This window comes from Scyliorhinus torazame, chromosome 14, assembly GCF_047496885.1.
Source record: "Scyliorhinus torazame isolate Kashiwa2021f chromosome 14, sScyTor2.1, whole genome shotgun sequence".
Taxonomy (NCBI): domain Eukaryota; kingdom Metazoa; phylum Chordata; class Chondrichthyes; order Carcharhiniformes; family Scyliorhinidae; genus Scyliorhinus; species Scyliorhinus torazame.
Genome location: NC_092720.1, coordinates 201639044 through 201661143, shown reverse-complemented (window position 1 = coordinate 201661143; position 22100 = coordinate 201639044). Strand labels below are relative to the sequence as shown.

The 22100-nt window shown below is 50.6% G+C and overlaps 1 protein-coding gene across 1 annotated transcript in view; it reads right to left on the bottom strand.

Moving 5' to 3' along the window:
* Positions 1-22100, bottom strand: part of LOC140389136 (uncharacterized) — a 152371-nt gene that overhangs the window by 110674 nt on the left and 19597 nt on the right. Inside the window, exons 2-4 of the mRNA XM_072473292.1 lie at positions 15872-15938; positions 15108-15161; positions 12525-12619 (exon numbers count right to left, since the gene is read on the bottom strand). Of these exons, the coding sequence (XP_072329393.1) occupies positions 12525-12619; positions 15108-15161; positions 15872-15938 (216 nt within the window). The remainder of the gene's footprint in view (positions 1-12524; positions 12620-15107; positions 15162-15871; positions 15939-22100) is intronic.

Genomic DNA, 22100 nt, shown 5'->3' with positions numbered 1-22100 from the left:
TTTCATTCTGTTTCTCTTTTGTTTTCCGTCTCTGTCCCTCTTCGACACTTTCTCGCTCTCCGACTCTTTCTCCGTCCGACTCTTTCTCCGTCCGACTCTTTCTCCGTCCGACTCTTTCTCCGTCCGACTCTTTCACTCTCCGACTCTTTCACTCTCCGACTCTTTCTCCCTCTGTCTATTTCTCTCTCCGACTCTTTCTCTCTCCGACTCTTTCTCTCTCCGACTCTTTCTCTCTCCGACTCTTTCTCTCTCCGTCCCTTTCTCTCTCCGACTCTTTCTCTCTCCGACTCTTTCGTTCTGCGTTTCTTTTGTTTTCCGTCTCTTTCTCTCTCCGACTCTTTCTCTCTCCGACTCTTTCTCTCTCCGACTCTTTCGTTCTGCGTCTCTTTTGCTTTCCGTCTCTTTCTCTCTCCGACTCTTTCGTTCTCCAACTCTTTCGTTCTCTGTCTCTAACGCTCTCTGTCTCTTTTGTTCTCCGTCCCTTTCTCTCTCGACTTTTTCTCTCTCCGACTTTCTCTCTCTCTGGCTCTTTCTCGCTCTCCGTCTCTTTCTCCCTCTCTGTCCCTTCCTCTCTCTATCTCCGTCTCATTCTCTCTCTGACTCTTTCTCTCTCCGACTCTTTCTCTCTCCGACTCTTTCTCTCTCCGACTCTTTCTCTCTCCGACTCTTTCTCTCTCCGACTCTTACTCTCTCCGATTCTTTCTCTCTTCGGCTCTTTCTCCCTCCGACTCCTTCTCTCTCCAACTCTTTCACTCTCCGACCCCTCGCTCCGACTCTATCACTCTCCGACTCTTTCTCTCTCCGACTCTTTCTCTCTCCGACTCTTTCTCTCTCCGACTCTTTCTCTCTCCGACTCTTTCTCTCTCCGACTCTTTCTCTCTCCGACTCTTTCTCTCTCCGACTCTTTCTCTCTCCGACTCTTTCTCTCTCCGACTCTTTCTCTCTCCGACTCTTTCTCTCTCCGACTCTTTCTCTCTCCGACTCTTTCTCTCTCCGACTTTTTCTCTCTCTCGACCCTTTCTCTCTCGACTCTTTCTCTCTCCGACTCTTTCTCTCTCCGATTCTTTCTCTCTTCCGCTCTTTCTCCCTCCGACTCTTTCTCTCTCCGACTCTTTCTCTCTCCGACTCTTTCTCTCTCCGTCCCTTTCTCTCTCCGACTCTTTCTCTCTCCGACTCTTTCTCTCTCCAACTCTTTCTCTCTCCGACTCTTTCTCTTTCCGACTCTTTCTCTCTCCGACTCTTTCTTCGTCCGACTCTTTCTCCGTCCGACTCTTTCACTCTCCGACTCTTTCACTCTCCGACTCTTTCACTCTCCGTCTCTTTCTCCATCCGACTCTTTCACACTCCGACTCTTTCTCTCTCCGACTGTTTCTCTCTACGACTCTTTCTCTCTCCGACTCTTTCTCTCTCCGACTCTTTCTCTCTCCGACTCTTTCTCTCTCCGACTCTTTCTCTCTCCGACTCTTTCTCTCTCCGACTCTTTCTCTCTCCGTCCCTTTCTCTCTCCGTCCCTTTCTCTCTCGACTTTTTCTCTCTCAGGCTCTTTCTCGCTCTCCGTCTCTTTCTCGCTCTCCGTCTCTTTCTCGCTCTCTGTCCCTTCCTATCTCTATCTCCGTCTCATTCTCTCTCTGACTCTCTCTCCGACTCTTTCTCTCTCCGACTCATTCTCTCTCCGACTCTTTCTCTCTCCGACTCTTTCTCTCTCCGACTCTTTCTCCGTCCGACTCTTTCTCTCTCCGACTTTTTCTCTCTCCGACTCTTTCTCTCTCCGACTCTTTCTCTCTTCGGCTCTTTCTCTCTCTGACTCTTTCTCTCTCCGACACCTTCTCTCTCCGACTCTTTCACTCCCTGACTCCTCGCTCCGACTCTTTCTCTCTCCGACTCTTTCTCTCTCCGACTCTTTCTCTCTCCGACTCTTTCTCTCTCCGACTCTTTCTCTCTCCGACTCTTTCTCTCTCCGACTCTTTCTCTCTCCGACTCTTTCTCTCTCCGACTCTTTCTCTCTCCGTCTCTTTCATTCTGTTTCTCTTTTGTTTTCCGTCTCTGTCCCTCTTCGACACTTTCTCGCTCTCCGACTCTTTCTCCGTCCGACTCTTTCTCCGTCCGACTCTTTCTCCGTCCGACTCTTTCTCCGTCCGACTCTTTCTCCGTCCGACTCTTTCTCCGTCCGACTCTTTCTCCGTCCGACTCTTTCACTCTCCGACTCTTCACTCTCCGTCTCTTTCTCCATCCGACTCTTTCACACTCCGACTCTTTCTCTCTCCGACACCTTCTCTCTCCGACTCTTTCACTCCCTGACTCCTCGCTCCGACTCTTTCTCTCTCCGACTCTTTCTCTCTCCGACTCTTTCTCTCTCCGACTCTTTCTCTCTCCGACTCTTTCTCTCTCCGACTCTTTCTCTCTCCGACTCTTTCTCTCTCCGACTCTTTCTCTCCACGTCTCTTTCTCTCTCCGACTCTTTCATTCTGCTTCTCTTTTGTTTTCCGTCACTGCCCCTCTTCGACACTTTCTCGCTCTCCGACTCTTTCTCGCTCTCCGACTCTTTCTCCGTCTGACTCTTTCTCCGTCCGACTCTTTCTCCGTCCGACTCTTTCTCCGCTAGACTCTCGACTCTTTCTCTCTCCATCTCCTTCTCTCTCGGACTCTTTCTCCGTCCGACTATTTCTCTCTCCGATTCTTTCTCTCTCCGACTCTTTCTCCCTCTGTCTCTTTCTCTCTCCGACTCTTTCTCTCTCCGACTCTTTCTCTCTCCGACTCTTTCTCTCTCCGACTCTTTCTCTCTCCGACTCTTTCTCCGTCCGACTCTTTCTCTCTCCGACTTTTTCTCTCTCCGACTCTTTCTCTCTCCGACTCTTTCTCTCTCCGACTCTTTCACTCCCTGACTCCTCGCTCCGACTCTTTCTCTCTCCGACTCTTTCTCTCTCCGACTCTTTCTCTCTCCGACTCTTTCTCTCTCCGACTCTTTCTCTCTCCGACTCTTTCTCTCTCCGACTCTTTCTCTCTCCGACACTTTCTCTCTCCGACTCTTTCTCTCTCCGTCTCTTTCATTCTGTTTCTCTTTTGTTTTCCGTCTCTGTCCCTCTTCGACACTTTCTCGCTCTCCGACTCTTTCTCCGTCCGACTCTTTCTCCGTCCGACTCTTTCTCCGTCCGACTCTTTCTCCGTCCGACTCTTTCACTCTCCGACTCTTTCACTCTCCGACTCTTCACTCTCCGTCTCTTTCTCCATCCGACTCTTTCACACTCCGACTCTTTCTCTCTCCGACTGTTTCTCTCTCCGACTCTTTCTCTCTCCGACTCTTTCTCTCTCCGACTCTTTCTCTCTCCGACTCTTTCTCTCTCCGACTCATTCTCTCTCCGAGTCTTTCTCTCTCCGACTCTTTCTCTCTCCGACTCTTTCTCCGTCCGACTCTTTCTCTCTCCGACTTTTTCTCTCTCCGACTCTTTCTCTCTCCGACTCTTTCTCTCTCCGACTCTTTCTCTCTCCGACTCTTTCTCTCTCCGACTCTTTCTCTCTCCGACTCTTTCTCTCTCCGACTCTTTCTCCGTCCGACTCTTTCTCTCTCCGACTCTTTCTCTCTCCGACTCTTTCTCCGTCCGACTCTTTCTCTCTCCGTCCCTTTCTCTCTCGACTTTTTTTCTCTCCGACTTTCTCTCTCTCAGGCTCTTTCTCGCTCTCCGTCTCTTTCTCGCTCTCTGTCCCTTCCTATCTCTATCTCCGTCTCATTCTCTCTCTGACTCTCTCTCCGACTCTTTCTCTCTCCGACTCTTTCTCTCTCCGACTCTTTCTCTCTCCGACTCTTTCTCTCTCCGACTCTTTCTCTCTCCGAGTCTTTCTCTCTCCGACTCTTTCTCTCTCCGACTCTTTCTCCGTCCGACTCTTTCTCTCTCCGACTTTTTCTCTCTCCGACTCTTTCTCTCTCCGACTCTTTCTCTCTCCGACTCTTTCTCTCTCCGACTTTTTCTCTCTCCGACTCTTTCTCTCTCCGACACCTTCTCTCTCCGACTCTTTCACTCCCTGACTCCTCGCTCCGACTCTTTCTCTCTCCGACTCTTTCTCTCTCCGACTCTTTCTCTCTCCGACTCTTTCTCTCTCCGACTCTTTCTCTCTCCGACTCTTTCTCTCTCCGACTCTTTCTCTCTCCGACTCTTTCTCTCTCCGACTCTTTCTCTCTCCGACTCTTTCTCTCCCCGTCTCTTTCTCTCTCCGACTCTTTCATTCTACTTCTCTTTTGTTTTCCGTCACTGCCCCTCTTCGACACTTTCTCGCTCTCCGACTCTTTCTCGCTCTCCGACTCTTTCTCCGTCCGACTCTTTCTCCGTCCAACTCTTTCTCCGTCCGACTCTTTCTCCGCTAGACTCTCAACTCTTTCTCTCTCCTTTCCTTCTCTCTCGGACTCTTTCTCCGTCCGACTATTTCTCTCTCCGATTCTTTCTCTCTCCGACTCTTTCTCCCTCTGTCTCTTTCTCTCTCCGACTCTTTCTCTCTCCGACTCTTTCTCTCTCCGACTCTTTCTCTCTCCGTCCCTTTCTCTCTCCGACTCTTTCTCTCTCCGACTCTTTCGTTCTGCGTTTCTTTTGTTTTCCGTCTCTTTCTCTCTCCGACTCTTTCTCTCTCCGACTCTTTCTCTCTCCGACTCTTTCGTTCTGCGTCTCTTTTGCTTTCCGTCTCTTTCTCTCTCGACTTTTTCTCTCTCCGACTTTCTCTCTCTCTGGCTCTTTCTCGCTCTCCGTCTCTTTCTCCCTCTCTGTCCCTTCCTCTCTCTATCTCCGTCTCATTCTCTCTCTGACTCTTTCTCTCTCCGACTCTTTCTCTCTCCGACTCTTTCTCTCTCCGACTCTTTCTCTCTCCGACTCTTTCTCTCTCCGACTCTTTCTCTCTCCGACTCTTACTCTCTCCGACTCTTTCTCTCTCCGACTCTTTCTCTCTCCGACTCTCTCTCTCCGATTCTTTCTCTCTTCGGCTCTTTCTCCCTCCGACTCCTTCTCTCTCCAACTCTTTCACTCTCCGACCCCTCGCTCCGACTCTATCACTCTCCGACTCTTTCTCTCTCCGACTCTTTCTCTCTCTGACTCTTTCTCTCTCCGACTCTTTCTCTCTCCGACTCTTTCTCTCTCCGACTCTTTCTCTCTCCGACTCTTTCTCTCTCCGACTCTTTCTCTCTCCGACTCTTTCTCTCTCCGACTCTTTCTCTCTCCGACTCTTTCTCTCTCCGACTCTTTCTCTCTCCGACTCTTTCTCTCTCCGACTTTTTCTCTCTCTCGACCCTTTCTCTCTCGACTCTTTCTCTCTCCGACTCTTTCTCTCTCCGATTCTTTCTCTCTTCCGCTCTTTCTCCCTCCGACTCTTTCTCTCTCCGACTCTTTGTCCCTCCGACACCTTCTCTCTCCGACTCTTTCACTCCCCGACTCCTCGCTCCGACTCTTTCACTCTCCGACTCTTTCTCTCTCCGACTCTTTCTCTCTCCGACTCTTTCTCTCTCCGACTCTTTCTCTCTCCGACTCTTTCTCTCTCCATCTCTTTCTCTCTCCGACTCTTTCTCTTTCCGACTCTTTCTCTCTCCGACTCTTTCTTCGTCCTACTCTTTCTCCGTCCGACTCTTTCACTCTCCGACTCTTTCACTCTCCGACTCTTTCACTCTCCGACTCTTTCTCCATCCGACTCTTTCACACTCCGACTCTTTCTCTCTCCGACTGTTTCTCTCTACGACTCTTTCTCTCTCCGACTCTTTCTCTCTCCGACTCTTTCTCTCTCCGACTCTTTCTCTCTCCGACTCTTTCTCTCTCCGTCCCTTTCTCTCTCCGTCCCTTTCTCTCTCGACTTTTTCTCTCTCAGGCTCTTTCTCGCTCTCCGTCTCTTTCTCGCTCTCCGTCTCTTTCTCGCTCTCTGTCCCTTCCTATCTCTATCTCCGTCTCATTCTCTCTCTGACTCTCTCTCCGACTCTTTCTCTCTCCGACTCATTCTCTCTCCGACTCTTTCTCTCTCCGACTCTTTCTCTCTCCGACTCTTTCTCCGTCCGACTCTTTCTCTCTCCGACTTTTTCTCTCTCCGACTCTTTCTCTCTCCGACTCTTTCTCTCTCCGACTCTTTCTCTCTTCGGCTCTTTCTCTCTCTGACTCTTTCTCTCTCCGACACCTTCTCTCTCCGACTCTTTCACTCCCTGACTCCTCGCTCCGACTCTTTCTCTCTCCGACTCTTTCTCTCTCCGACTCTTTCTCTCTCCGACTCTTTCTCTCTCCGACTCTTTCTCTCTCCGACTCTTTCTCTCTCCGACTCTTTCTCTCTCCGACTCTTTCTCTCTCCGACTCTTTCTCTCTCCGTCTCTTTCATTCTGTTTCTCTTTTGTTTTCCGTCTCTGTCCCTCTTCGACACTTTCTCGCTCTCCGACTCTTTCTCCGTCCGACTCTTTCTCCGTCCGACTCTTTCTCCGTCCGACTCTTTCTCCGTCCGACTCTTTCTCCGTCCGACTCTTTCTCCGTCCGACTCTTTCTCCGTCCGACTCTTTCTCCGTCCGACTCTTTCTCCGTCCGACTCTTTCACTCTCCGACTCTTTCACTCTCCGACTCTTCACTCTCCGTCTCTTTCTCCATCCGACTCTTTCACACTCCGACTCTTTCTCTCTCCGACACCTTCTCTCTCCGACTCTTTCACTCCCTGACTCCTCGCTCCGACTCTTTCTCTCTCCGACTCTTTCTCTCTCCGACTCTTTCTCTCTCCGACTCTTTCTCTCTCCGACTCTTTCTCTCTCCGACTCTTTCTCTCTCCGACTCTTTCTCTCCACGTCTCTTTCTCTCTCCGACTCTTTCATTCTGCTTCTCTTTTGTTTTCCGTCACTGCCCCTCTTCGACACTTTCTCGCTCTCCGACTCTTTCTCGCTCTCCGACTCTTTCTCCGTCTGACTCTTTCTCCGTCCGACTCTTTCTCCGTCCGACTCTTTCTCCGCTAGACTCTCGACTCTTTCTCTCTTCATCTCCTTCTCTCTCGGACTCTTTCTCCGTCCGACTATTTCTCTCTCCGATTCTTTCTCTCTCCGACTCTTTCTCCCTCTGTCTCTTTCTCTCTCCGACTCTTTCTCTCTCCGACTCTTTCTCTCTCCGACTCTTTCTCTCTCCGTCCCTTTCTCTCTCCGACTCTTTCTCTCTCCGACTCTTTCGTTCTGCGTCTCTTTTGTTTTCCGTCTCTTTCTCTCTCCGACTCTTTCTCTCTCCGACTCTTTCTCTCTCCGACTCTTTCGTTCTGCGTCTCTTTTGTTTTCCGTCTCTTTCTCTCTCCGACTCTTTCGTTCTCCAACTCTTTGGTTCTCTGTCTCTAACGCTCTCTGTCTCTTTTGTTCTCCGTCCCTTTCTCTCTCGACTTTTTCTCTCTCCGACTTTCTCTCTCTCTGGCTCTTTCTCGCTCTCCGTCTCTTTCTCCCTCTCTGTCCCTTCCTCTCTCTATCTCCGTCTCATTCTCTCTCTGACTCTTTCTCTCTCCGACTCTTTCTCTCTCCGACTCTTTCTCTCTCCGACTCTTTCTCTCTCCGACTCTTTCTCTCTCCGACTCTTTCTCTCTCCGACTCTTTCTCTCTCCGACTCTTTCTCTCTCCGACTCTTTCTCTCTCCGACTCTCTCTCTCCGATTCTTTCTCTCTTCGGCTCTTTCTCCCTCCGACTCTTTCTCTCTCCGAATCTTTCTCCCTCCGACTCCTTCTCTCTCCAACTCTTTCACTCTCCGACCCCTCGCTCCGACTCTTTCACTCTCCGACTCTTTCTCTCTCCGACTCTTTCTCTCTCCGACTCTTTCTCTCTCCGACTCTTTCTCTCTCCGACTCTTTCTCTCTCCGACTCTTTCTCTCTCCGACTCTTTCTCTCTCCGACTCTTTCTCTCTCCGACTCTTTCTCTCTCCGACTCTTTCTCTCTCCGACTCTTTCTCTCTCCGACTCTTTCTCTCTCCGACGTTTTCTCTCTCTCGACCCTTTCTCTCTCGACTCTTTCTCTCTCCGACTCTTTCTCTCTCCGATTCTTTCTCTCTTCCGCTCTTTCTCCCTCCGAGTCTTTCTCTCTCCGACTCTTTGTCCCTCCGACACCTTCTCTCTCCGACTCTTTCACTCCCCGACTCCTCGCTCCGACTCTTTCACTCTCCGACTCTTTCTCTCTCCGACTCTTTCTCTCTCCGACTCTTTCTCTCTCCGACTCTTTCTCTCTCCGACTCTTTCTCTCTCCGACTCTTTCTCTCTCCGACTCTTTCTCTTTCCGACTCTTTCTCTCTCCGACTCTTTCTTCGTCCTACTCTTTCTCCGTCCGACTCTTTCACTCTCCGACTCTTTCACTCTCCGACTCTTTCACTCTCCGACTCTTTCACTCTCCGTCTCTTTCTCCATCCGACTCTTTCACACTCCGACTCTTTCTCTCTCCGACTGTTTCTCTCTAAGACTCTTTCTCTCTCCGACTCTTTCTCTCTCCGACTCTTTCTCTCTCCGACTCTTTCTCTCTCCGACTCTTTCTCTCTCCGACTCTTTCTCTCTCCGACTCTTTCTCCGTCTGACTCTTTCTCTCTCCGTCCCTTTCTCTCTCGACTTTTTTTCTCTCCGACTTTCTCTCTCTCTCAGGCTCTTTCTCGCTCTCCGTCTCTTTCTCGCTCTCTGTCCCTTCCTATCTCTATCTCCGACTCATTCTCTCTCCGACTCTTTCTCTCTCCGACTCTTTCTCTCTCCGACTCTTTCTCCGTCCGACTCTTTCTCTCTCCGACTTTTTCTCTCTCCGACTCTTTCTCTCTCCGACTCTTTCTCTCTCCGACTCTTTCTCTCTTCGGCTCTTTCTCTCTCTGACTCTTTCTCTCTCCGACACCTTCTCTCTCCGACTCTTTCACTCCCTGACTCCTCGCTCCGACTCTTTCTCTCTCCGACTCTTTCTCTCTCCGACTCTTTCTCTCTCCGACTCTTTCTCTCTCCGACTCTTTCTCTCTCCGTCTCTTTCTCTCTCCGTCTCTTTCATTCTGTTTCTCTTTTGTTTTCCGTCTCTGTCCCTCTTCGACACTTTCTCGCTCTCCGACTCTTTCTCCGTCCGACTCTTTCTCCGTCCGACTCTTTCTCCGTCCGACTCTTTCTCCGTCCGACTCTTTCTCCGTCCGACTCTTTCTCCGTCCGACTCTTTCTCCGTCCGACTCTTTCACTCTCCGACTCTTTCACTCTCCGACTCTTCACTCTCCGTCTCTTTCTCCATCCGACTCTTTCACACTCCGACTGTTTCTCTCTCCGACTGTTTCTCTCTCCGACTCTTTCTCTCTCCGACTCTTTCTCTCTCCGACTCTTTCTCCGTCCGACTCTTTCTCTCTCCGACTCTTTCTCTCTCCGACTCTTTCTCTCTCCGACTCTTTCTCTCTCCGACTCTTTCTCCCTCCGACTCTTTCTCTCTCCGTCCCTTTCTCTCTCGACTTTTTTTCTCTCCGACTTTCTCTATCTCAGGCTCTTTCTCGCTCTCCGTCTCTTTCTCGCTCTCTGTCCCTTCCTATCTCTATCTCCGTCTCATTCTCTCTCTGACTCTCTCTCCGACTCTTTCTCTCTCCGACTCATTCTCTCTCCGAGTCTTTCTCTCTCCGACTCTTTCTCTCTCCGACTCTTTCTCTCTCCGACTCTTTCTCCGTCCGACTCTTTCTCTCTCCGACTTTTTCTCTCTCCGACTCTTTCACTCCCTGACTCCTCGCTCCGACTCTTTCTCTCTCCGACTCTTTCTCTCTCCGACTCTTTCTCTCTCCGACTCTTTCTCTCTCCGACTCTTTCTCTATCCGACTCTTTCTCTCTCCGACTCTTTCTCTCTCCGACTCTTTCTCTCTCCGACTCTTTCTCTCTGCGACTCTTTCTCTCTCCGTCTCTTTCTCTCTCCGACTCTTTCGTTCTGCTTCTCTTTTGTTTTCCGTCTCTGTCCCTCTTCGACACTTTCTCGCTCTCCGACTCTTTCTCCGTCCGACTCTCGACTCTTTTCCGTCCGACTCTTTCTCCGTCCGACTCTTTCTCCGTCCGACTCTTTCTCCGTCCGACTCTTTCTCCGTCCGACTCTTTCTCCGTCCGACTCTTTCTCCGTCCGACTCTTTCTCCGTCCGACTCTTTCTCCGTCCGACTCTTTCTCCGTCCGACTCTTTCTCCGTCCGACTCTTTCTCCGTCCGACTCTTTCTCCGTCCGACTCTTTCTCCGTCCGACTCTTTCTCCGTCCGACTCTTTCTCCGTCCGACTCTTTCTCCGTCCGACTCTTTCTCCGTCCGACTCTTTCTCCGTCCGACTCTCGACTCTTTCTCTCTCCGACTCTTTCTCCCTCTGTCTCTTTCTCTCTCCGACTCTTTCTCTCTGCGACTCTCTCCCTCCGACTCTTTCTCCCTCCGACTCTTTCTCTCTCCGACTCTTTCTCTCTCCGACTCTTTCTCTCTCGACTTTTTCTCTCTCCGACTTTCTCTCTCTCTGGCTCTTTCTCGCTCTCTGTCCCTTCCTATCTCTATCTCCGTCTCATTCTCTCTCTGACTCTTTCTCTCTCCGACTCTTTCTCTCTCCGAATCTTTCGTTCTCCGTCTCTTTCTCTCGCGACTTTTTCTCTCTCTGACTTTCTCTCTCTATGTCTCTTTCTCGCTCTCTGTCTCCTTCTTGCTCTCTGTCCCTTCCTGTCTCTATCTCCGTCTCTTTCTCACTCCGTCTCTTTCCCTCTTCGACACTTTCTCGCTCTCTGTCGTTTTCTCGCTCTCCGACTCTTTCCCTCTCCGACTCTTTATCTCTCCGCCTTTTTCTCTCTCCGCCTTTTTCTTTCTCCGACTCTTTCTGTCTCTGACGTTTTCTCACTCTACGACTCTTTCTCGCTCTCTGTCCCTTCCTATCTCTATCTTCGTCTCTTTCTGTCACCGACTCTTTCTCTCTCCGACTCTTTCTCTCTCCGACTCTTTCTCTCTCCGACTCTTTCTCTCTCCGATTCTTTCTCTCTTCGGCTCTTTCTCTCTCCGACTCTTTCTCTCTCCGACTCTTTCTCTCTCCGACTCTTTCTCTCTCCGACTCTTTCTCCCTCTGTCTCTTTCTCTCTCCGACTCTTTCTCTCTCCGACTCTTTCTCTCTCCGACTCTTTCTCTCTCCGTCCCTTTCTCTCTCTCAGACTCTTTCTCTCTCCGACTCTTTCGTTCTGCGTCTCTTTTGTTTTCCGTCTCTTTCTCTCTCCGACTCTTTCTCTCTCCGACTCTTTCTCTCTCCGACTCTTTCGTTCTGCGTCTCTTTTGTTTTCCGTCTCTTTCTCTCTCCGACTCTTTCGTTCTCCAACTCTTTCGTTCTCTGTCTCTAACGCTCTCTGTCTCTTTTGTTCTCCGTCCCTTTCTCTCTCGACTTTTTCTCTCTCCGACTTTCTCTCTCTCTGGCTCTTTCTCGCTCTCCGTCTCTTTCTCCCTCTCTGTCCCTTCCTCTCTCTATCTCCGTCTCATTCTCTCTCCGACTCTTTCTCTCTCCGACTCTTTCTCTCTCCGACTCTTTCTCTCTCCGACTCTTTCTCTCTCCGACTCTTTCTCTCTCCGACTCTTTCTCTCTCCGACTCTTTCTCTCTCCGACTCTCTCTCTCCGATTCTTTCTCTCTTCGGCTCTTTCTCCCTCCGACTCCTTCTCTCTCCAACTCTTTCACTCTCCGACCCCTCGCTCCGACTCTTTCACTCTCCGACTCGTTCTCTCTCCGACTCTTTCTCTCTCCGACTCTTTCTCTCTCCGACTCTTTCTCTCTCCGACTCTTTCTCTCTCCGACTCTTTCTCTCTCCGACTCTTTCTCTCTCCGACTCTTTCTCTCTCCGACTCTTTCTCTCTCCGACTCTTTCTCTCTCCGACTTTTTCTCTCTCTCGACCCTTTCTCTCTCGACTCTTTCTCTCTCCGACTCTTTCTCTCTCCGATTCTTTCTCTCTTCCGCTCTTTCTCCCTCCGACTCTTTCTCTCTCCGATTCTTTGTCCCTCCGACACCTTCTCTCTCCGACTCTTTCACTCCCCGACTCCTCGCTCCGACTCTTTCTCTCTCCGACTCTTTCTCTCTCCGACTCTTTCTCTCTCCGACTCTTTCTCTCTCCGACTCTTTCTCTCTCCGACTCTTTCTCTTTCCGACTCTTTCTCTCTCCGACTCTTTCTCTTTCCGACTCTTTCTCTCTCCGACTCTTTCTTCGTCCTACTCTTTCTCCGTCCGACTCTTTCACTCTCCGACTCTTTCACTCTCCGACTCTTTCACTCTCCGACTCTTTCTCTCTCCGACTCTTTCTCTCTCCGACTCTTTCTCTCTCCGACTCTTTCTCTCTCCGTCCCTTTCTCTCTCCGTCCCTTTCTCTCTCGACTTTCTCTCTCTCAGGCTCTTTCTCGCTCTCCGTCTCTTTCTCGCTCTCCGTCTCTTTCTCGCTCTCTGTCCCTTCCTATCTCTATCTCCGTCTCATTCTCTCTCTGACTCTCTCTCCGACTCTTTCTCTCTCCGACTCTTTCTCTCGCCGACTCTTTCTCTCTCCGACTCTTTCTCTCTCCGACTCTTTCTCCGTCCGACTCTTTCTCTCTCCGACTTTTTCTCTCTCCGACTCTTTCTCTCTCCGACTCTTTCTCTCTCCGACTCTTTCTCTCTCCGACTCTTTCTCTCTTCGGCTCTTTCTCTCTCTGACTCTTTCTCTCTCCGACACCTTCTCTCTCCGACTCTTTCACTCCCTGACTCCTCGCTCCGACTCTTTCTCTCTCCGACTCTTTCTCTCTCCGACTCTTTCTCTCTCCGACTCTTTCTCTCTCCGACTCTTTCTCTCTCCGACTCTTTCTCTCTCCGACTCTTTCTCTCTCCGACTCTTTCTCTCTCCGACTCTTTCTCTCTCCGACTCTTTCTCTCTCCGTCTCTTTCATTCTGTTTCTCTTTTGTTTTCCGTCTCTGTCCCTCTTCGACACTTTCTCGCTCTCCGACTCTTTCTCCGTCCGACTCTTTCTCCGTCCGACTCTTTCTCCGTCCGACTCTTTCTCCGTCCGACTCTTTCTCCGTCCGACTCTTTCTCCGTCCGACTCTTTCTCCGTCCGACTCTTTCTCCGTCCGACTCTTTCTCCGTCCGACTCTTTCACTCTCCGACTCTCCACTCTCCGTCTCTTTCTCCATCCGACTCTTTCACACTCCGACTCTTTCTCTCTCCGACACCTTCTCTCTCCGACTCTTTCACTCCCTGACTCCTCGCTCCGACTCTTTCTCTCTCCGACTCTTTCTCTCTCCGACTCTTTCTCTCTCCGACTCTTTCTCTCTCCGACTCTTTCTCTCTCCGACTCTTTCTCTCTCCGACTCTTTCTCTCTCCGACTCTTTCTCTCTCCGACTCTTTCTCTCTCCGACTCTTTCTCTCTCCGACTCTTTCTCTCTCCGACTCTTTCTCTCCCCGTCTCTTTCTCTCTCCGACTCTTTCATTCTGCTTCTCTTGTGTTTTCCGTCACTGCCCCTCTTCGACACTTTCTCGCTCTCCGACTCTTTCTCGCTCTCCGACTCTTTCTCCGTCCGACTCTTTCTCCGTCCGACTCTTTCTCCGTCCGACTCTTTCTCCGTCCGACTCTTTCTCCGCTAGACTCTCGACTCTTTCTCTCTCCATCTCCTTCTCTCTCGGACTCTTTCTCCGTCCGACTATTTCTCTCTCCGATTCTTTCTCTCTCCGACTCTTTCTCCCTCTGTCTCTTTCTCTCTCCGACTCTTTCTCTCTCCGACTCTTTCTCTCTCCGACTCTTTCTCTCTCCGTCCCTTTCTCTCTCCGACTCTTTCTCTCTCCGACTCTTTCGTTCTGCGTCTCTTTTGTTTTCCGTCTCTTTCTCTCTCCGACTCTTTCTCTCTCCGACTCTTTCTCTCTCCGACTCTTTCGTTCTGCGTCTCTTTTGTTTTCCGTCTCTTTCTCTCTCCGACTCTTTCGTTCTCCAACTCTTTCGTTCTCTGTCTCTAACGCTCTCTGTCTCTTTTGTTCTCCGTCCCTTTCTCTCTCGACTTTTTCTCTCTCCGACTTTCTCTCTCTCTGGCTCTTTCTCGCTCTCCGTCTCTTTCTCCCTCTCTGTCCCTTCCTCTCTCTATCTCCGTCTCATTCTCTGACTCTTTCTCTCTCCGACTCTTTCTCTCTCCGACTCTTTCTCTCTCCGACTCTTTCTCTCTCCGACTCTTTCTCTCTCCGACTCTTTCTCTCTCCGACTCTTTCTCTCTCCGACTCTTTCTCTCTCCGACTCTTTCTCTCTCCGATTCTTTCTCTCTCCGATTCTTTCTCTCTTCGGCTCTTTCTCCCTCCGACTCTTTCTCTCTCCGAATCTTTCTCCCTCCGACTCCTTCTCTCTCCAACTCTTTCACTCTCCGACCCCTCGCTCCGACTCTTTCACTCTCCGACTCTTTCTCTCTCCGACTCTTTCTCTCTCCGACTCTTTCTCTCTCCGACTCTTTCTCTCTCCGACTCTTTCTCTCTCCGACTCTTTCTCTCTCCGACTCTTTCTCTCTCCGACTCTTTCTCTCTCCGACTCTTTCTCTCTCCGATTCTTTCTCTCTTCCGCTCTTTCTCCCTCCGACTCTTTCTCTCTCCGACTCTTTGTCCCTCCGACACCTTCTCTCTCCGACTCTTTCACTCCCCGACTCCTCGCTCCGACTCTTTCACTCTCCGACTCTTTCTCTCTCCGACTCTTTCTCTCTCCGACTCTTTCTCTCTCCGACTCTTTCTCTCTCCGACTCTTTCTCTCTCCGACTCTTTCTCTTTCCGACTCTTTCTCTCTCCGACTCTTTCTTCGTCCTACTCTTTCTCCGTCCGACTCTTTCACTCTCCGACTCTTTCACTCTCCGACTCTTTCACTCTCCGACTCTTTCACTCTCCGTCTCTTTCTCCATCCGACTCTTTCACACTCCGACTCTTTCTCTCTCCGACTGTTTCTCTCTAAGACTCTTTCTCTCTCCGACTCTTTCTCTCTCCGACTCTTTCTCTCTCCGACTCTTTCTCTCTCCGACTCTTTCTCCGTCTGACTCTTTCTCTCTCCGTCCCTTTCTCTCTCGACTTTTTTTCTCTCCGACTTTCTCTCTCTCAGGCTCTTTCTCGCTCTCCGTCTCTTTCTCGCTCTCTGTCCCTTCCTATCTCTATCTCCGACTCATTCTCTCTCCGACTCTTTCTCTCTCCGACTCTTTCTCTCTCCGACTCTTTCTCCGTCCGACTCTTTCTCTCTCCGACTTTTTCTCTCTCCGACTCTTTCTCTCTTCGGCTCTTTCTCTCTCTGACTCTTTCTCTCTCCGACACCTTCTCTCTCCGACTCTTTCACTCCCTGACTCCTCGCTCCGACTCTTTCTCTCTCCGACTCTTTCTCTCTCCGACTCTTTCTCTCTCCGACTCTTTCTCTCTCCGACTCTTTCTCTCTCCGACTCTTTCTCTCTCCGACTCTTTCTCTCTCCGACTCTTTCTCTCTCCGTCTCTTTCATTCTGTTTCTCTTTTGTTTTCCGTCTCTGTCCCTCTTCGACACTTTCTCGCTCTCCGACTCTTTCTCCGTCCGACTCTTTCTCCGTCCGACTCTTTCTCCGTCCGACTCTTTCTCCGTCCGACTCTTTCTCCGTCCGACTCTTTCTCCGTCCGACTCTTTCTCCGTCCGACTCTTTCACTCTCCGACTCTTTCACTCTCCGACTCTTCACTCTCCGACTGTTTCTCTCTCCGACTCTTTCTCTCTCCGACTCTTTCTCTCTCCGACTCTTTCTCTCTCCGACTCTTTCTCCGTCCGACTCTTTCTCTCTCCGACTCTTTCTCTCTCCGACTCTTTCTCTCTCCGACTCTTTCTCTCTCCGACTCTTTCTCCGTCCGACTCTTTCTCTCTCCGTCCCTTTCTCTCTCGACTTTTTTTCTCTCCGACTTTCTCTCTCACAGGCTCTTTCTCGCTCTCCGTCTCTTTCTCGCTCTCTGTCCCTTCCTATCTCTATCTCCGTCTCATTCTCTCTCCGACTCTTTCGTTCTGCTTCTCTTTTGTTTTCCGTCTCTGTCCCTCTTCGACACTTTCTCGCTCTCCGACTCTTTCTCCGTCCGACTCTCGACTCTTTCTCCGTCCGACTCTTTCTCCGTCCGACTCTTTCTCCGTCCGACTCTTTCTCCGTCCGACTCTTTCTCCGTCCGACTCTTTCTCCGTCCGACTCTTTCTCCGTCCGACTCTTTCTCCGTCCGACTCTTTCTCCGTCCGACTCTTTCTCCGTCCGACTCTTTCTCCGTCCGACTCTTTCTCCGTCCGACTCTTTCTCCGTCCGACTCTTTCTCCGTCCGACTCTTTCTCCGTCCGACTCTTTCTCCGTCCGACTCTTTCTCCGTCCGACTCTTTCTCCGTCCGACTCTTTCTCCGTCCGACTCTTTCTCTCTCCGAATCTTTCTCTGTCCGACTCTTTCTCTCTCCGTCTCTTTCTCTCTCCGACTCTTTCGTTCTGCTTCTCTTTTGTTTTCCGTCTCTGTCCCTCTTCGACACTTTCTCGCTCTCCGACTCTTTCTCCGTCCGACTCTTTCTCCGTCCGACTCTTTCTCCGTCCGACTCTTTCTCCGTCCGACTCTTTCTCCGTCCGACTCTTTCTCCGTCCGACTCTTTCTCCGTCCGACTCTTTCTCCGTCCGACTCTTTCTCCGTCCGACTCTTTCTCCGTCCGACTCTTTCTCCGTCCGACTCTTTCTCCGTCCGACTCTTTCTCCGTCCGACTCTTTCTCCGTCCGACTCTTTCTCCGTCCGACTCTTTCTCCGCTAGACTCTCGACTCTTTCTCTCTCCGACTCTTTCTCCCTCTGTCTCTTTCTCTCTCCGACTCTTTGTCTCTGCGACTCTCTCCCTCCGACTCTTTCTCCCTCCGACTCTTTCTCTCTCCGACTCTTTCTCTCTCCGACTCTTTCTCTCTCGACTTTTTCTCTCTCCGACTTTCTCTCTCTCTGGCTCTTTCTCGCTCTCTGTCCCTTCCTATCTCTATCTCCGTCTCATTCTCTCTCTGACTCTTTCTCTCTCCGACTCTTTCTCTCTCCGAATCTTTCGTTCTCCGTCTCTTTCTCTCGCGACTTTTTCTCTCTCTGACTTTCTCTCTCTATGTCTCTTTCTCGCTCTCTGTCTCCTTCTTGCTCTCTGTCCCTTCCTGTCTCTATCTCCGTCTCTTTCTCACTCCGTCTCTTTCCCTCTTCGACACTTTCTCGCTCTCTGTCGTTTTCTCGCTCTCCGACTCTTTCCCTCTCCGACTCTTTATCTCTCCGCCTTTTTCTCTCTCCGCCTTTTTCTTTCTCCGACTCTTTCTGTCTCTGACGTTTTCTCACTCTACGACTCTTTCTCGCTCTCTGTCCCTTCCTATCTCTATCTTCGTCTCTTTCTGTCACCGACTCTTTCTCTCTCCGACTCTTTCTCTCTCCGACTCTTTCTCTCTCCGACTCTTTCTCTCTCCGATTCTTTCTCTCTTCGGCTCTTTCTCTCTCCGACTCTTTCTCTCTCCGACTCTTTCTCTCTCCGACTCTTTCTCTCTCCGACTCTTTCTCTCTCCGACTCTTTGTCTCTCCGACTCTTTCTCTCTCCGACTCTTTCTCTCTCCGACTCTTTGTCTCTCCGACTCTTTCTCTCTCCGACTCTTTCTCTCTCCGACTCTTTCTCTCTCCGACTCTTTCTCTCTCCGACTGTTTCTCTCTCCGACTCTTTCTCCGTCCGACTCTTTCTCTGTCCGACTCTTTCTCTGTCCGACTCTTTCTCCGTCCGACTCTTTCTCTCTCCGACTGTTTCTCTCTCCGACTCTTTCTCTGTCCGACTCTTTCTCTGTCCGACTCTTTCTCCGTCCGACTCTTTCTCTGTCCGACTCTTTCTCCGTCCGACTCTTTCTCTGTCCGACTCTTTCTCTGTCCGACTCTTTCTCTGTCCGACTCTTTCTCTGTCCGACTCTTTCTCTGTCCGACTCTTTCTCTGTCCGACTCTTTCTCTGTCCGACTCTTTCTCTCTCCGACTCTTTCTCTCTCCGTCTCTTTCTCTCCCCGACTCTTTCTCTCTCCGTCTCTTTTTCTCTCCAACTCTTTCTCTCTCCGACTCTTTCTCTCTCCGACTCTTTCTCTCTCCGACTCTTTCGTTCTCCGATTCTTTCTCTCTCCGACTCTTTCACTCTCCGACCCTTTCTCTCTCCGTCTCTTTCTCTCTCCGACTCTTTCTCTTTCCGACTTTCTCTCTCCGACTCTTTCTCTCTCCGACTCTTTCTCTCTCCGTCTCTATCGTTCTCCGACTCTTTCTCTCTCCGACTCTTTCTCTCTCCGACTCTTTCTCTCTCCGACTCTTTCGTTCTCCGTCTCTTTCTCTCTCCGACTCTTTCTCTCTCCGACTCTTTCTCTCTCCGACTCTTTCTCTCTCGACTCTTTCTCTCTCCGACTCTTTCTCTCTCCGACTCTTTCTCTCTCCGACTCTTTCTCTCTCCGACTCTTTCTCTCTCCGACACCCTTACTCTCCGACTCTTTCTCTCTCCGACTCGTTCTCTCTCCGACTCTTTCTCGCTCTCTGACTCTTTTTCTCTCCGTCTCTTTCTCGCTCTCCCTCTCTTCCACTAGCTCTCCGTCTCTTTCTCTCTCTCCGACTCTCACTCTCTCCGACTCTTACTTTCTCCGACTCTTACTCTCTCCGACTCTTACTCTCTCCGACTCTTACTCTTTCGTCTCTTTCTCTTCGTCTCTTTCTCTCCGTCTCTTTCTCTCCGTCTCTTTCTCTCCGTCTCTTTCTCCCTTTTTCCTTTTCTTTCTCCATCTCTCCGTCTCTTTCTCCCTATCTGAATCGTTCTTTCTCCATCTCTCCCTCTCTTTATCCTCCTTCTCTCTCTCTCTCTCTCTCTCTCTCGCTCTCTGTCTCACTCACTGACTCTTCCTCCCTTTCTCTCCATCTCTTCCTCCCTTTCTGTCTCTCATTCGCTCTTCCTCTATTTTTCTCTTTCACTCTCCATCTCTCCTCTGTCACTTTCTCGCTCTCTCTCCATATCTTGCTCCATTTCCCTCTCCACTTCTTCCTCCCTTTCTGTCTCATCTATTTGTTCCTTTCTCATTCTGTCTCTCTCCCTCTCTCTGTCTCTTTCTCTCTCCATCTCTTTCTCTCCGACTCTTTCTCTCTCCGACTCTTTCTCTCTCCGACTCTTTCTCTCTCCGACTCTTTCTCTCTCCGACTCTTTCTCTCTCCGACTCTTTCTCTCTCCGACTCTTTCTCTCTCCGACTCTTTCTCTCTCCGACTCTTTCTCTCTCCGACTCTTTCTCTCCCCGTCTCTTTCTCTCTCCGACTCTTTCATTCTGCTTCTCTTGTGTTTTCCGTCACTGCCCCTCTTCGACACTTTCTCGCTCTCCGACTCTTTCTCGCTCTCCGACTCTTTCTCCGTCCGACTCTTTCTCCGTCCGACTCTTTCTCCGTCCGACTCTTTCTCCGTCCGACTCTTTCTCCGCTAGACTCTCGACTCTTTCTCTCTCCATCTCCTTCTCTCTCGGACTCTTTCTCCGTCCGACTATTTCTCTCTCCGATTCTTTCTCTCTCCGACTCTTTCTCCCTCTGTCTCTTTCTCTCTCCGACTCTTTCTCTCTCCGACTCTTTCTCTCTCCGACTCTTTCTCTCTCCGTCCCTTTCTCTCTCCGACTCTTTCTCTCTCCGACTCTTTCGTTCTGCGTCTCTTTTGTTTTCCGTCTCTTTCTCTCTCCGACTCTTTCTCTCTCCGACTCTTTCTCTCTCCGACTCTTTCGTTCTGCGTCTCTTTTGTTTTCCGTCTCTTTCTCTCTCCGACTCTTTCGTTCTCCAACTCTTTCGTTCTCTGTCTCTAACGCTCTCTGTCTCTTTTGTTCTCCGTCCCTTTCTCTCTCGACTTTTTCTCTCTCCGACTTTCTCTCTCTCTGGCTCTTTCTCGCTCTCCGTCTCTTTCTCCCTCTCTGTCCCTTCCTCTCTCTATCTCCGTCTCATTCTCTCTCTGACTCTTTCTCTCTCCGACTCTTTCTCTCTCCGACTCTTTCTCTCTCCGACTCTTTCTCTCTCCGACTCTTTCTCTCTCCGACTCTTTCTCTCTCCGACTCTTTCTCTCTCCGACTCTTTCTCTCTCCGACTCTTTCTCTCTCCGATTCTTTCTCTCTTCGGCTCTTTCTCCCTCCGACTCTTTCTCTCTCCGAATCTTTCTCCCTCCGACTCCTTCTCTCTCCAACTCTTTCACTCTCCGACCCCTCGCTCCGACTCTTTCACTCTCCGACTCTTTCTCTCTCCGACTCTTTCTCTCTCCGACTCTTTCTCTCTCCGACTCTTTCTCTCTCCGACTCTTTCTCTCTCCGACTCTTTCTCTCTCCGACTCTTTCTCTCTCCGACTCTTTCTCTCTCCGATTCTTTCTCTCTTCCGCTCTTTCTCCCTCCGACTCTTTCTCTCTCCGACTCTTTGTCCCTCCGACACCTTCTCTCTCCGACTCTTTCACTCCCCGACTCCTCGCTCCGACTCTTTCACTCTCCGACTCTTTCTCTCTCCGACTCTTTCTCTCTCCGACTCTTTCTCTCTCCGACTCTTTCTCTCTCCGACTCTTTCTCTCTCCGACTCTTTCTCTTTCCGACTCTTTCTCTCTCCGACTCTTTCTTCGTCCTACTCTTTCTCCGTCCGACTCTTTCACTCTCCGACTCTTTCACTCTCCGACTCTTTCACTCTCCGACTCTTTCACTCTCCGTCTCTTTCTCCATCCGACTCTTTCACACTCCGACTCTTTCTCTCTCCGACTGTTTCTCTCTAAGACTCTTTCTCTCTCCGACTCTTTCTCTCTCCGACTCTTTCTCTCTCCGACTCTTTCTCTCTCCGACTCTTTCTCCGTCTGACTCTTTCTCTCTCCGTCCCTTTCTCTCTCGACTTTTTTTCTCTCCGACTTTCTCTCTCTCAGGCTCTTTCTCGCTCTCCGTCTCTTTCTCGCTCTCTGTCCCTTCCTATCTCTATCTCCGACTCATTCTCTCTCCGACTCTTTCTCTCTCCGACTCTTTCTCTCTCCGACTCTTTCTCCGTCCGACTCTTTCTCTCTCCGACTTTTTCTCTCTCCGACTCTTTCTCTCTTCGGCTCTTTCTCTCTCTGACTCTTTCTCTCTCCGACACCTTCTCTCTCCGACTCTTTCACTCCCTGACTCCTCGCTCCGACTCTTTCTCTCTCCGACTCTTTCTCTCTCCGACTCTTTCTCTCTCCGACTCTTTCTCTCTCCGACTCTTTCTCTCTCCGACTCTTTCTCTCTCCGACTCTTTCTCTCTCCGACTCTTTCTCTCTCCGTCTCTTTCATTCTGTTTCTCTTTTGTTTTCCGTCTCTGTCCCTCTTCGACACTTTCTCGCTCTCCGACTCTTTCTCCGTCCGACTCTTTCTCCGTCCGACTCTTTCTCCGTCCGACTCTTTCTCCGTCCGACTCTTTCTCCGTCCGACTCTTTCTCCGTCCGACTCTTTCTCCGTCCGACTCTTTCACTCTCCGACTCTTTCACTCTCCGACTCTTCACTCTCCGTCTCTTTCTCCATCCGACTCTTTCACACTCCGACTCTTTCTCTCTCCGACTGTTTCTCTCTCCGACTCTTTCTCTCTCCGACTCTTTCTCTCTCCGACTCTTTCTCTCTCCGACTCTTTCTCCGTCCGACTCTTTCTCTCTCCGACTCTTTCTCTCTCCGACTCTTTCTCTCTCCGACTCTTTCTCTCTCCGACTCTTTCTCCGTCCGACTCTTTCTCTCTCCGTCCCTTTCTCTCTCGACTTTTTTTCTCTCCGACTTTCTCTCTCACAGGCTCTTTCTCGCTCTCCGTCTCTTTCTCGCTCTCTGTCCCTTCCTATCTCTATCTCCGTCTCATTCTCTCTCCGACTCTTTCGTTCTGCTTCTCTTTTGTTTTCCGTCTCTGTCCCTCTTCGACACTTTCTCGCTCTCCGACTCTTTCTCCGTCCGACTCTCGACTCTTTCTCCGTCCGACTCTTTCTCCGTCCGACTCTTTCTCCGTCCGACTCTTTCTCCGTCCGACTCTTTCTCCGTCCGACTCTTTCTCCGTCCGACTCTTTCTCCGTCCGACTCTTTCTCCGTCCGACTCTTTCTCCGTCCGACTCTTTCTCCGTCCGACTCTTTCTCCGTCCGACTCTTTCTCCGTCCGACTCTTTCTCCGTCCGACTCTTTCTCCGTCCGACTCTTTCT